Below are 13,513 nucleotides of genomic sequence, written 5' to 3'. Positions count from 1 at the left end.
ATTGAAAAATGGATAGTTGAATGGATTGCTACAAAAGTTGAGGTGTTCTTCCGAGTTAATATTCGAAAGTTTCCAGAAATATGGAAACAAGTAGTGGCAAGCGATGGGCAATATTTGGATTAAGGTAATTATACTTTCGGTTTTGAAAATAAACCGTTTTTTTATGCCAATAAATCGAAAAAACTAAAGCTGCTTTCACATCGAGCGCGTTTTTAAAAACGCCAAAGTTGGCGTTTTTTGACGCAAAAGCTTAATTTATTGTTCACACCTAGGTTGTGCGAAGGTCGATTTAAAATACACGAAAAATAGCACCATATCACTACAACCACCTTATCAAATCATGATAAATAGTTTAATCCTCACGCAAAACAGTTATTGCCCGGATTTCAACACATTCCTGCCAAAACAAATTGCAAAACCAAAGGGCAACGATGGCTTGCTTGCGTAGCCTGCTACAGTCGGCTCAGAACCTGCCACAATCTGTAGATTTTTACAGATCCGAAAAAAAACGCCAACTTTTAAGCTCTTCAGAAGCTCCAAAAAATAGCTTTCGGTGCGTTACGTGAACACTTCCATATATTTTGATGTGATACAACCGTGTTTTCTGCGTCAAAAAACCTGCTGCGTCTATTAGTGGCGTTTAAACGCGCTCGATGTGAAAGCAGCTTAATTCCGGTACATGACACTTTTTCTTAAAATACGCATTAGGAAAACAAAATTATGTTACAAACAATCGATTATTCTTACGAATAGGCTTCTTCTATAGACGAATAGACAGATAACTTTCCTTCTAGTGGCTCTTTGTGGAAAAAGAAGAAAAGCAAAATGAAATAAAACAAAAAAAGAGAAGAGGCAAATGATATGGAATTTTATATTTTGAATTAGGTTTTCTATGAAAAATAACCTTTTTTTGCGCACTGCATGTGTGAGGATGTGAATGATCGCATGATCGCGATCTTCGAAGGTGTGTTGTGTAGATTGTTGCGATCGCGATGACGAACGAAGACACCACCCCACGCCGCTGCTACCATGATGGTTGTTATCGTTTTGTTTGATAGTTTTTTTCACTTTGATTGCCTCGAGATGCCTCGAGTTCCTCGTCGTCCTTCTCCTTCTCTACTATGTAATTACAGCTGGCCTCTGGCTTTATCCGTGCGCACGATGACGGCGGTGTTGTTGGCGTAAATTGAGGAATTTCTCATTCAAATTCGTGCCCACTAATCATCAAACTTTCACAGCACACGTGCATGCGTGCGTGTGTGTGTGTTTGCTCTGCTAATTGAGTTATGTTCCAAATGACGGCACACGCGATGTTTGTAAATCGACCTCCAACCACCCCTTGCCTTGCCTGGTCGCGCCGTGTCTTTACGCCGTTCGAAATTATGCTCCTTCTTCGGGTGGAGTGGGGGGTGATGGAAAATAAATGTGTTGCTACGGTTTATCGCGCATCCAACGCCGTATACCACCTCCCCGGGGGCGCGCGCACACACTCGCCGATGGCCACTCTTCGCTCTTCTCTCGGATCTTCTCGGATGTGGTGGAGGCTAATGATATTGAGCAACTTGCTTTTGCTGCGTTCGACGCCCAGTCGCTGGAACGAACGGTGATGGCGAACGGGGTTTATCTTAGTTTCCTTTCGCGCTACCTTTCTTCGCTTTCGCGTTCAGGGGCCTCTGTTTTCTTTGTTGCCGCCACGATGGTTTACGACACGAGAGCATGAAGCGACTCCAAAATCCAAACCCCCCCCCCCCTCCGTCCCGCCTGGCCAGGGCCATGGCTTTTGCATGCCAGAGCGTCGCTGCTCGCCGTCGTCGATGATGTTTGCGTTTGGAGCGTGAAATGAGCTGCCACTTTTCTTCACTTACGGCTCGTTTCCGAAATTAGTGGGTGGGTGGAGGAGGCGCGTGGTATGGAGCGGTGACCAGTAGCCCCACAGTACGAGGAAGAGATGGAGGAGAAGCAATGCAAATGGGGTGTAATAATGCATTTAAAGAAGAGGAGGAGGCAAGGGCAGAGAAGGTGGATGGATCGACGTGCTCGCAACGGTTTGTTTGTCTCTCTATTTTGCTTCAATTTCTTATTCCTTCACGCGGTGATGATCACGTGCGTGCGCGGGGTGTGGTGTGGGTGTGTGTGTAGGTGGGTGGGAGTGTGTTGAGTGAGGAATCTGTGATGTGGAAATCGTGATGTGTGTGGATTCGGAAAATTCCTAATTAAACAATTATGTAAGCAATTGCCTACCACTTTGCATTCGTGATGAAGCCCCAGGAGGGTTTTTTTATTTTGGTTTAAATTGTTTATAAAAATTTATATACCAAAAAATACAGTGCCGTGGAAAGCGTATTTTAAACTGTGCTTGATAGAAATTGTTCTACATTGTCAAATTGTTCTAGTCATTTACAACAATATGTTGTTGTATGCTTTGTTAACATTTTCCATTGTCGTTTTGTTCCCGAACGTTTTCTGCTTTGATGGTCTATACAATAAATATAATACCATTTAAACTGTATTATTTGCCTTTAACAAGATCTTATTGATCTTATCTTATCTTATTCTTGCCATTTCAAATTCCATAATTCTTGTGATTGTAAATATTCAAAAAAAATCGATAAACAATGTATAGGCGTTTAATGCGCCTAGGTATTAGTTTAAAAGAAAAAAGATTTATAAGATGAAGAAAAGAAAAAGACTTCTTAGTTGGAAAAGAAAAGAAACTGTTTATATCAGTGAATAAAATAAAATATAACAAAAAGAGATAGTAATCGAAACTCGAAAGTGTTCAAAAGTGATCAAATCAGTAGGATCGCAGATGTTATATTGGAACTTTTTGGATGTTCTAACCATCAACAACTAAGATTCACTCACATTTATTTTTTTTAAATTTTATATTTGATTATTAGGGTTTAAAACTAGTTATAATTCTTTATCCTCACATACACACTCCAATTGAAGCAAATTAAGTAAAATTGCAGCAAAATTCTCATTCAAACCAAGTCAAACTAAACTGCTCACAAAAGCGCTCCAACAGAACACATTTCATAATACATTCCATTATCTTGTTGTTGCTATATGTTCTTTGGCATAGTTTCAAACGTATGTGATATGTTGTTATCGCAAGTGATATTGTGTTCTATTCTGTGAAACTTATCAATTGCCAAGCGTTTTTACATTCTTCCTGCTTTATAATCATACATTTTGTATCGTTTCGTTGATTCTATTTGGTGTTTAACGAATTTTCTTATCAGTTTAAGCAAGATAATGGTTTCGTAGTCGGTTACAAATAATTGCATTTAATTTATTTTGCGCTATTTAGATTCAAAACAGAACACAGCATTAATTTTCTTCGCTTCCGATGGAGTTTTTATGTATTTCCATGTATTTTATTAAGTTTTATGCAAATATGCAATTTCTTCTCATCAATTAAGATAACACGAAGAAACCGAAGATGACTACTTCGCGAAACCAGAAGCGTGATCCCTATACCAAGGGGGGACTCGCATCTCATCTCACACACATCCGACATTCCGAGCAGCTCAATAAATGTCACGCGAGCGCACCACAGAATGTTGGGGGTGCATTAACCGACAGCATTCCCTCTCTCCTTCCCTCCCACTGCCCTCCTGTTGTGGTATGCCAAATGCACATTGTGTCAACAGCGGCAGCAGCAGCCTTGCTTTGGATCTTCAAACGGATTTTTAATGATAAGATTTACGGCCATTCTTATGCTCACTCCCCGTCCTTCTCCTCGACAAGAGAGGACCACACACCCGGATTGGGGGTGGTGATATTAACAACTTCTCCTCCCACTCCTTAGTTCCCAGCGACGGTGGCGGCAGCGTTGATTGAGTTGAGCAAGGACCCTCTCGACGCACATTACCACCCCCACCGGCGGGGGTGTGGGGGTGTGTCGTGAGCACCACTGGAATCTGGGGAATCCCTCTACCGAGATGGGGTGTTGGGGGTGGTGGTAGAAGGGAAGCTATTTTCATCTCATCAAATTCAACCCAAAACCCCCCCCACCACGGACACCTCCTCCCTTTCCCTCCTTTCCATCCATGCTAATAGGTGTACTTCCTTCCTTCCTTCCTTCCGTCCGTCTTTCCTTCCACCTCTCTCGTCTGCCTTCCTGTGGGGGGTCTATACTGTGTGATGAGGTTAGGATGACAATCCAGGACCAGAATCCGATGGTCTGGTCTGTGTGTGTGTCTGTACGTGTGCTGGTTGGCAGAACAATTTAAACTGTGCTTGTGTGTGTGTGTGTGTATGTACGCTTCTTGGGGACGATAGGAACCACGCTTCCTCCTTCCTCTTCCTTCTCCTTTTACCATCACGACGACATTACGTTCCGGTCGTTGGGTTGGCGAATGTACTCTACTACGACCCGGATGTGAGCGAACTCGACCTTCACGATCCTCCTCACTTCGGTTGGTAAAAGAAAGAGAGAGAGAGAGAGAGAGAGAGAGCTGTGGACCTTCTTCCTTCCCTCACGGATACACTTTCATAGATGACGATGACCTCTCCACTGCTCCAGGGGAGTGGAGAATGAGAGTCAAATTCCGTCCATAACACCGACGTTCTTCGGTCAGCAGTAGCGCGGAACTTGGTCCAAGAGGGCATTCAAGGGACGAAGGGGACCGTTTTCCGGTTGCTCTGGTGCTCTGGTGCTGCTGTGGTCGTTGTGTTCTAGACACCAAGGCACTACTACTACTAGCCATTAGTGAACTCGCTTTTCGTCGTCGTTGGCGTCGTTGTCGACGATCTGCATCCATTGAGGCGACGAAGCTGACTGGTTGGTCGGTCGGTCGGTTGGTTGGTTGGTTGGATCTTCTCCACCTCTTGCTCCTCTTCTGCGGTTATATTTGTATCCTATATGATGCGGTCAACCGAACCGCAGGACTGCGGTGTTTCTACATAGTTACCCAAACCACACAGCACACACACGCACGCATGCCATAGACGACGATGCCGCCGTTGCTGCTACTGCTCGTGCTCCAAAATGCTTTTGTGGGGCGTGCGGAACACGTGGCGTGGTATGGCATGGCATGGCATGGTATGTGGTGTAGAGCACCGAGCGCCAACCACAAACGACGATACGATACGATACGGCGACGGGGAGAGGATCCAACAGCAGTAGCAGCAGCACCGCCATCACCACTGCCATTGGTTTTCAACTATTTTATATCCTTTTTCCATCGTCGCGAGCGAGAGATCGTGGTGGTCTCTCTCTCACTCTCTGGCTGTGTTACTTGATATTCCATATTCATTCATAGTTGAAGAGAGAGAGAGAGAGAAAGGGAGAAACTTTCATTGTCATTGTTCCTACGGCGCTTTACTATAGTGAAGCCTGTTTCAACTAGATGCTGACTGATTAGTCTGTACTGTATCTGTTGTAGACATATCGAGGACCTTTTTGATGATGGTTTGATGCTAATAGTATTGGTTTATTTAAATATATGGCCCGTGCGTCCTTAAATATGTTGAAAAAAAAGTTCATTTACTGCTATTTTTTGTCAATATTGAGCTGCTTCTAAAGATATCGTCGATGGTTTGTGAAAGGTGAAAAAAATTGCACAATCTCTATGAGAATCTGATTGATATTTGAAGGAAAAATTGCAATATTTCAAAAATTTCCAAAAACCGACTCAAAATATCGTATTCAAACGGTATTTGAGGATTCTTATGTTGAAATAAATTCGGCGTAGTAGTGAAAAATATGCCCTAATTCTACAGATATAAGTGATTCGAACAGTCCACAACAATTAGTGTTGGATCTCCTTGTGCGATTTGGACCAAACAACTCACGACCAACGACATTAAAGTTTGGTTAATTAGTCTGTCAGAAGGTTTAGGGTCATACCAATACACGAAATAATAAAAAAAGAGCCCTGAAAAAAATGTTTTGCTAAAAAACCTACATACAAGGAAGCTATATCGGCAAGTGTGTTGATCAAGTTCAATGGATGCATTTTGATAAACGTTAAAATGGACATAAAAAATGTGTTTATTTTAAAAAGATAAAAGCTTTTTTTATTGTTTGTAAACCATTTTAAATTTACTCATCGTAAAGCGATGGTTTAAGATTATTTTCCCAGTTAATCTTATTCTTAAATTGAATAATTTTACTAGGGGGTATGTACCTTTGGAAAGAAATCAAATGTTCTTATCATTATGTGTTAAATTGAGAAATTATATGCATATTCGCTTATTTACATTATTTGCATATTCTCAATTACCTTTATAAAATGTAATATTTTAATCTGTTTTACACCATTTTGCTTGCTGTGAAATGCTCCTATTCCATGCAGCCAGATTCTAACTGCAACAGAAAGGCTGTATAGGAACCAGACCCCCCGGAACTTCCGGTCTTCCCCCTTCATCCACCACGAACTAAAATGCCACAATACCACACCAAGAGGAGGAGGAGTCCCTGACGGGTTCGGTCTGGTGTGGCGTACTCGGTTTTATGCTGCTACTGGTGCTGCTGGTGCTGGTTGTTGTAGCAGCACCGGGTGTTCTGTACGACCGGAGTATACCACATGCCCCGGGAGAAGGAGAAGAAAGGAAGGGGTTGAATGTGGTTTGATACCACACACACACACACATGTGTCTGTGTGCGCGTGTGTGTGTGTGCGTCTGTGGCTTTTGCATTCAAGCGAATGTGTTGCCAGCATCATCGTCCTCGTCGTCCCTCTTCCTGTAAGTTTAATTTTCTAACCTCAACCTTCTCTCCGTTGTGTGAGACAGGGAGGGAGAGAGAGGAAGCCAGCATCCAGCATCACTTCCGGGAAACCACTTGATATGCGCGCAGAGCGTTATGAGCGTCCTCTCCTCGTCTCGCCTCCGGAGGGCCGCACACACCGTGGAACACCATCAGGAGTAGGACCATCAGAGGGAAGTTCGAGATCTGAATGCTAAAGCCTGTGTCGCCGCGTGTGTGTGTCCCTCCGGTACTCCGGCTCCAGAGTGTATCATTGTGCCTGGACCACCACCCGACATGGGGCACTTCGCTCCATTCATCGGAACCACACACACAGAGGGCAACGACGGCGCAGTAGTGGCTGCGGTTTTTACATTTTCAATCTCACTTTCGACCCGGTTCACTGCGCACCGTTGTTGCTGCTGCTTCTGGCAACACAGAGAGAGAGAGGGAGAGACAGAGGATCTACCTCAACTGGTGCGTCGTTGATAGTAGCAGATCAGATCCCGGGACTGCACTCTGGGGTTCTCGATTCAGAATTTTCTCATTCCATCCAGGGGATAAGCACGTTACCGGGAGAGGGAAGGGGAGGGGGGAGGTACTCCTAAAGTGGTCCTCGATCTTCCTGTGGAAGCGAGTCCTTTGGGTGGATATCAAATTGTGGCCAGACCACAAGGACCCATAGGCGCCCTGTGCTGCGCCCGGTTTCTAGTTGCAAAAATCTGCATTTCATGGTCCCTGGTCCGTGGTCTCTGTATCTCTCTCTCTCTCGGTCTCTCTCTCGGTCTGCAAACCGATAAAGTCATCGAAGGAAAAGTCCTCGACGATATAACCTCCCCCCCCTACTCCAGAACAGAGTAACAGCACAACGTGGTCAAAGAAGAACTCGAACACTCAAATGTGAACTACTGTTTGTATCAGATATGCGTGCCTCTAGCTGAAGAGGAGCAAGTTATTCATGCAGAAACCATATCACAGACCCACAGACTGCTGCTGCACTTGGCTTGTCGACCTCTATGCCACACGACGTGTGGGGCTTGTAAGCGGTGTTTGCCCTCCGCACTTTTCTCTCTCTCTCTACGAGGCACTAGATAGGGTCCGGCTAGGTTAGTGAGTTGTCAAGAATCTCCTGGTACGAGGACCCTGGCTGATGATGGTACTTCAACGGCAACGAGCTGCTGCTGCTGCTGCTGCTGCTGCTAATAGAGAATATACCCTGTAGAGACATGGAGAGGAGTAGTTTAGGTACACAGGAGTCAATGTATCCATCGGGTCGTCGGGGAAGGAGTATCTATGTTAGTTTGTCGACATGTGCACCATGTAGCGTTGTAGTTGGAGGAAAGCTTGAAAGTGCTGGAGGACCGGGAAGGGTTGGACAGGACAAAAAAGAAGTAGAACATACAGAATTCCAGGGCCAGGGCACTACGTCATTCCACGATTCTCCTCCTGTCCTGTCTATTGTAACATCGTGTTTTCTGTTGTGTCATGTTTGAAGCTCTCCCTCTCTCTACCACATTTTGTTGCTCTCTGATTGCTGCTGTGTCCACTACTTCAGCAACTGGTCGTCTCTCTGCAAGTCTGGAGGTCTGGAGGTCTTGGAGGTCTGGTGGAAAAACAATTATTTGTCGTAAACTTCGAGTTATGATATCCATTGCTCCTCGTGTCCGCACTCTAGACTCCTATAAAGTCTAGAGAGAGAAAGCAAGATGTGTGGTGGTGAGATATTGTTTTCGGTTCATTCCCTGACAATATTGCAGCACTTCTTCAGGGGGGCTTCTGAGTTGTTCCGTGAGCCTCTTCTAGGCATATTCTGTGCGGAGTGTCCACGGATGGAGTGCAGTGCACTTGGGGTATATACCTTGCTCCTCCTTCTGCTTGAGGACGGTAAATTGTAGAAGCGAGAAGCGTGTCTTTCTGGATTTCCGACTTGCGTGCCTTCGTCCCCCGGTAAAGACTTGGCGGGCGGCGGCGTGTAGTGTCTTGTTTGGGCTTCTCGTTTTCGTGCTTCCAACCATCCCAACACCTTCCTCTTCTGGCTGGCTTCGCCTGTGTATCGCACCAGGCGTTGTCCTTTCGAGATCGTGCAAAGACACGAGGTAGCTTCGTGTGTCGTGTTCCTGCGCCACCGCCATCATCACCATCAGTAGCTCCTGTAGACGGTGATGAGGATAGAGGCGGTGGCGGTGGTGTTGACAACGCCCGAACATAAGAGTGTCTCTGAACTCTGTTCTCTATACGTACGGCACACAAAAAGTACAAGAGTGTAAAACACACACACACACGAGACCAACCACTGTGTTGTGGCAGCTTCTACTCTCACTCCCCATTGTGGTGGCCACTTCTCTCTACGTCCGGACAACGACGGGGTCGGTATGGCATATCGACACGACCAAGAACACATGGAAGGAGGGAGTATGTTGTCGAGTACCTCTTTCTGAGTCACTTTCGTGACCGCGCGCGCGGCGCTGGCCCTTCTTTTATAAGGCACAGACAAGGTAGGATGTGTTCGACGACGACGACGACGACTGTCGATGATCATCAGCGACGAGAACACACTAATTGTACGTCCACTATCATCAGGGAGTTGCGTTTGTGGTGTGGAAAGAGATAGAGAGCGAGAAAGAGAGAGTGTCACGGTTCATGTGGACCCCTGGCCGGACCAACGACGACCGACTTTTATGCTGGTCGAACAAGCTTGTTCACCATCAACGGCGGCCCTGCAGCATCATCGTGTCCATCGCCTTGTGTGGTTGTGTGGCAGTGTATGTAGTGTGTCTTGTTGCTTCAATCTACCTCCCACCGGGCTCAGTGGAGTTCCCTCTCTTACAATTAAACAGAGAACCAACGACGGCAACGACGATGACGACGAGATGGCGCCAATGGATCGCACTGCGGGTGGCAGCAACCTCGTCGTCGTCGTCGGAAGACAATTTTAGCCATTCTCCGGGAGTTGAGGAGGGGCCTAATAGATGGTCGGTTCTCTGCGCCCCTCTCTTTCTCTCTTTCCATTGTCTCCGGCGTAGGAGGAGGCCATCGGCCAAATGAACGGAACTATAAAATTAAATTGGTGTCAAAAGTTATAATTGCCGATGGAATGATGGGAAAAGGGCCAAAGGCAATGGCATCTATACTAGACTGTTTCTGCTGCTCCTGCTGTTGCTCCTGCTTCCGAGCGAACCCTTTTACTCATAGGACTTCTGTCTCGCTAAAGGCTGCCACCGCGCCATGGAGGATGTATGACAAAGTTTATGTTTTATCATCCCCCAACTCGAGAACGACGATCCTCTCTTTAAATGTATAGTTTTAGCTAATGACTTTGTGATAAATGGTGGCAGTATTTGGGGGTCCCTTGTTGGGTTGGCGAGATGAAATATAGGCTTTAGGCGGGCTTCTCAGCGACGTTCCCAATGAGCTTCTTGGAAAGAGTTTTCAAAAAAAGTCAAATGCGTCACACCGCCAGTAGAGGAGTGTAGTTTGATGCGGATTCTTCTTCTGCAAAGCCCTATGGGCTCGGAATGTGGCTAATTATAGCCACACTTAATACTCACTCCACAGCAGTACCCAATACCCTTGAGTTAGTACCACCGAAGTGTGAACTCCCTTGAGAAGACCCTTGAGGGAGGAACCGCAACCGGAATGATGAACAACAACAACACACCTTATCTTAAGTGGCCGTGTGTGTGTGTGTGTGTGGTGCGTTTATAGTGTGCATGCTGGCGCCCCTTCCCTTAGACGCTTCCTGAAGACAACATTTTATGCGCCAACAAGTCATATGGAACAAAAACACGAAACGAAACCAAAAAAAAGAAGCGAGCGTTTGCCTTTTTATGATCCCTCCGATCAGCGACGTCGCACGCGCGCGATTGCTCCCCGGAGCGAAAGACAAACAGACAAGAAACCAACCCACGAACGACGACGACGACGACGACGACACATCCATCAAGGGGCAGGACGCATATAGTCATAGTACAGGTCTCGGGGTGGGGTCATAAATTTGTATCGCCGCTGTGTGTGCCGTGTGTGTCGCTCCGACGGCGCTCCGGTGGCAATGACAGTAACAGCCGCGAACACATAACCCCTCTTCAGGTGTTTTCAGTTCAGTATGGTCATAACATTCATGAGGAGAGCGAGCGACCGGCCGACCGAACGGCGACTCTCACAAGAGATTACCGGTGTCAGAGTGTGACTATCGGGCTGGCTACATCGCCCACGGCTCGATGGCCCCAGAGGCCAACGGAACGGGGGTTCTCTTGTGCGCCAAGTTTATCGCCGTCAATCTGCGATCGAATTACTTAACCGTCCTATGGCTCCGTTGTTGTGTGGTTAAGGGAAGGCAAACTGGGGAGGTGGGGCACCTCTTCTTGGGGACCATTAAATCTGTTTGGCAATAAATTTGTAGCTACTTAAGACTCAATCAGTCTTCCAGACGCCATCCAGCTAGCACGTTAGGGTCGTCGCAGGTCTTGTGCACACCAATCTCGCGTTCGATCATGGGCGCGCGCCGCCTAGAGGCCAAAAGACTGTGCCTGATGTTGGTGGCGCACGATATGCTGGTTGTTGGCACCCTCCTCTCTCTCTCTCTCACTACCCCTGACTCCCAGTCCAAGACCACACTTTTGGTGCCACAAGTGCATTGCATCGTAATTTACTATCCCTCCGCAAGAGTGTTTGTGTTGTGTGTGTCCGTTGGTGCTGCTGCTGCTGCTGCTGCTATGGCCCTACATCTCCGGCGGTGGGTGCTACCGGGGTTTTATGTCGTTTTCTTGACACTCCACCACACAGTCCACTCCTCGGTCTCCGTGAAGCAGAATATTGCCACCGGTGGTGTATGTTTGTCTTGTGGTGGTGGCATTTGCACGCGCCACCAACTACTGCTGCTGGTGGTGCACATGGGCAAAAGCCCCATAAATAATGCAATAATGACTCCCTAAGACTCGCAATGCAATGCAACATTTTTCTGTGTAACTGCGGTGAGGAGTTGGCGGAGAAGGAGGAGCGCTCCTCGGTCTGGTCCTTTAACTCGACGGTGGAATGCACCGACGACGATCTCCGGGGGTGACGCCAGAGGCGCGTACGCGCGATTTGGTCTTGGTCGGTGTCTCCGAGGTGCCCATGCCTCCGCTCCATGACCACTTCTGTCTTTAGTCTCCAAACCACCAACGGCTTGACGGCTTCACATTTATCAAGCACAAACAGCAGTAGTAAGCTTAATAGATTCTCCACCGCTGCTGTGGCTCACGGAACTGTGGAGCCAGCAGCACAGACAGACGATACCGAGTGACGACCACCATTTACGGCGGTAAAACGATTGGAACTCTCCGGATTCCCCGGACCATAACCTACCGCCTTTTGCGCAGCAGCAGCGGCGTCATCATCATCATCATCGTCGACCGTCTGGTCTGGTGCAGCAAGCTTCCGATTATGGTCACCACCAACCGCGAGCGGCGCGCGAATAGCTATTGGCCACCCTCCACTGGACGTGAATTGAATTTAAAATGCATCCACATCGTCGTCGTCGTCGTCGTCGTGTGGTCGGTTATTCGGTCTGAAAATTGTCTGTCCGATTCTGTGTCGCCCTCTCAAGGTAACGGACACGAGAAGCCAGCGCATGGACCCCGGACCATTGGCTGAATCTGAAGCTTATCGAAGGTTTTAGCTTCCCTCTTGTATTGTCCCCCACATAGCGAGTGTGTCTCGTGATTTTCCTGGTGGTTGACCAGGAAGAGTGCTACTGCTGCTGCATTTTAGACACCTCAAGACACACACCACGAGGCACGCGCGCACTCGGAGTTGTCCCCCGGATACCCTAGTATGACGATGACGAAGAGTAGAGCGACGGATAAGACAGAGGGACGTGCGGTGTGCTCATCACGTGATGCATTCCAATGAGAGGATGCGAAAAGGGAGTTGATGTGGTGTGATGAATGGTGGCCGATGATGTGCCCCGCCGCGGGTTCAATCTCGTATTCAAGTCCATTCGGCGACCACGACGTCTCTATTCCATTTGCTCTCTTCACCATCATGATGATGATGATGATGGCCGGTCATCGTCGTCGTCGTCGTCGTCGTCGTGGTTGTCGTTTGTCCATCCGTTTTGAAATGGATGGTGCGCACGATGCGAGCGGCGGCCGTATGATCGTCGGTTTTTCACACGCCATTTATCAAATTGCATTTGGAGCGTGACCGACCCCACACCAATCCTGATCCACATGATGGTCCGGTCGATGCCGCATTGAAGCCATTACCCGTAAATGACAGCAAAATGGTAAAGGGTCATCGTGGGAAGGGGGGATGGTCTCGAGGTTCTCTTGCTTTTGACGGAGAAGATGATGCTTTGATATGGTTGAATTGATTTTATATCTTGTGGCTATCAATAAAGCGAAAGCTGTTATGCTACTTTGTACTGGTGCTTGCAGTGCTTGTTGTCTGACTAACTGTTCTCACTCTCTTCTCTCTCTCTCTCTCTTCTTGTTACAGACGGAAATTTCGAAAAGACTTAACGCCATCATCACGCAGATCGTACCGTTCCTTTCCCAGGAGCACCAACAGCAAGTGCTGACGGCGGTGGAACGAGCGAAGCAAATTACCATGTCGGAGCTGAATGCCGTCATTGGGGTAAGTAGTAGTGCCTTTTTCGGGTGCAAGGAGAAAACAGTGATGCTCATTCCGTCGATTTCGTCGTCTTCATTACAGCAACAACAGCGACCCGATTTACCTCGCTTGCTGCAGCAGATGCACGCCCAGCAGATACCGGGTGCACACGGTGCACCACCGATTCCGGTCGGTATGCCGCATCCTAGCCTGGGACCGGGAGCG

The 13,513-nt window shown here is 47.3% G+C and overlaps 1 protein-coding gene across 1 annotated transcript in view; it reads left to right on the top strand.

The window, feature by feature from the left end:
- The window catches only part of LOC125954081 (protein groucho-like), a 51,792-nt gene that overhangs the window by 33,278 nt on the left and 5,001 nt on the right, over window positions 1–13,513 (top strand). The window contains exons 6-7 of the mRNA XM_049684082.1: window positions 13,175–13,312; window positions 13,391–13,513. The exon at window positions 13,391–13,513 is cut by the window's right edge and continues 132 nt beyond it. Of these exons, the coding sequence (XP_049540039.1) occupies window positions 13,175–13,312; window positions 13,391–13,513 (261 nt within the window). The remainder of the gene's footprint in view (window positions 1–13,174; window positions 13,313–13,390) is intronic.

This window comes from Anopheles darlingi, chromosome 3 (assembly GCF_943734745.1).
Source record: "Anopheles darlingi chromosome 3, idAnoDarlMG_H_01, whole genome shotgun sequence".
Classification (NCBI taxonomy): Eukaryota; Metazoa; Arthropoda; class Insecta; order Diptera; family Culicidae; genus Anopheles; species Anopheles darlingi.
Note: the sequence above shows the minus strand (reverse complement) of the source record. Positions and strands in the feature narration are given on the sequence as shown.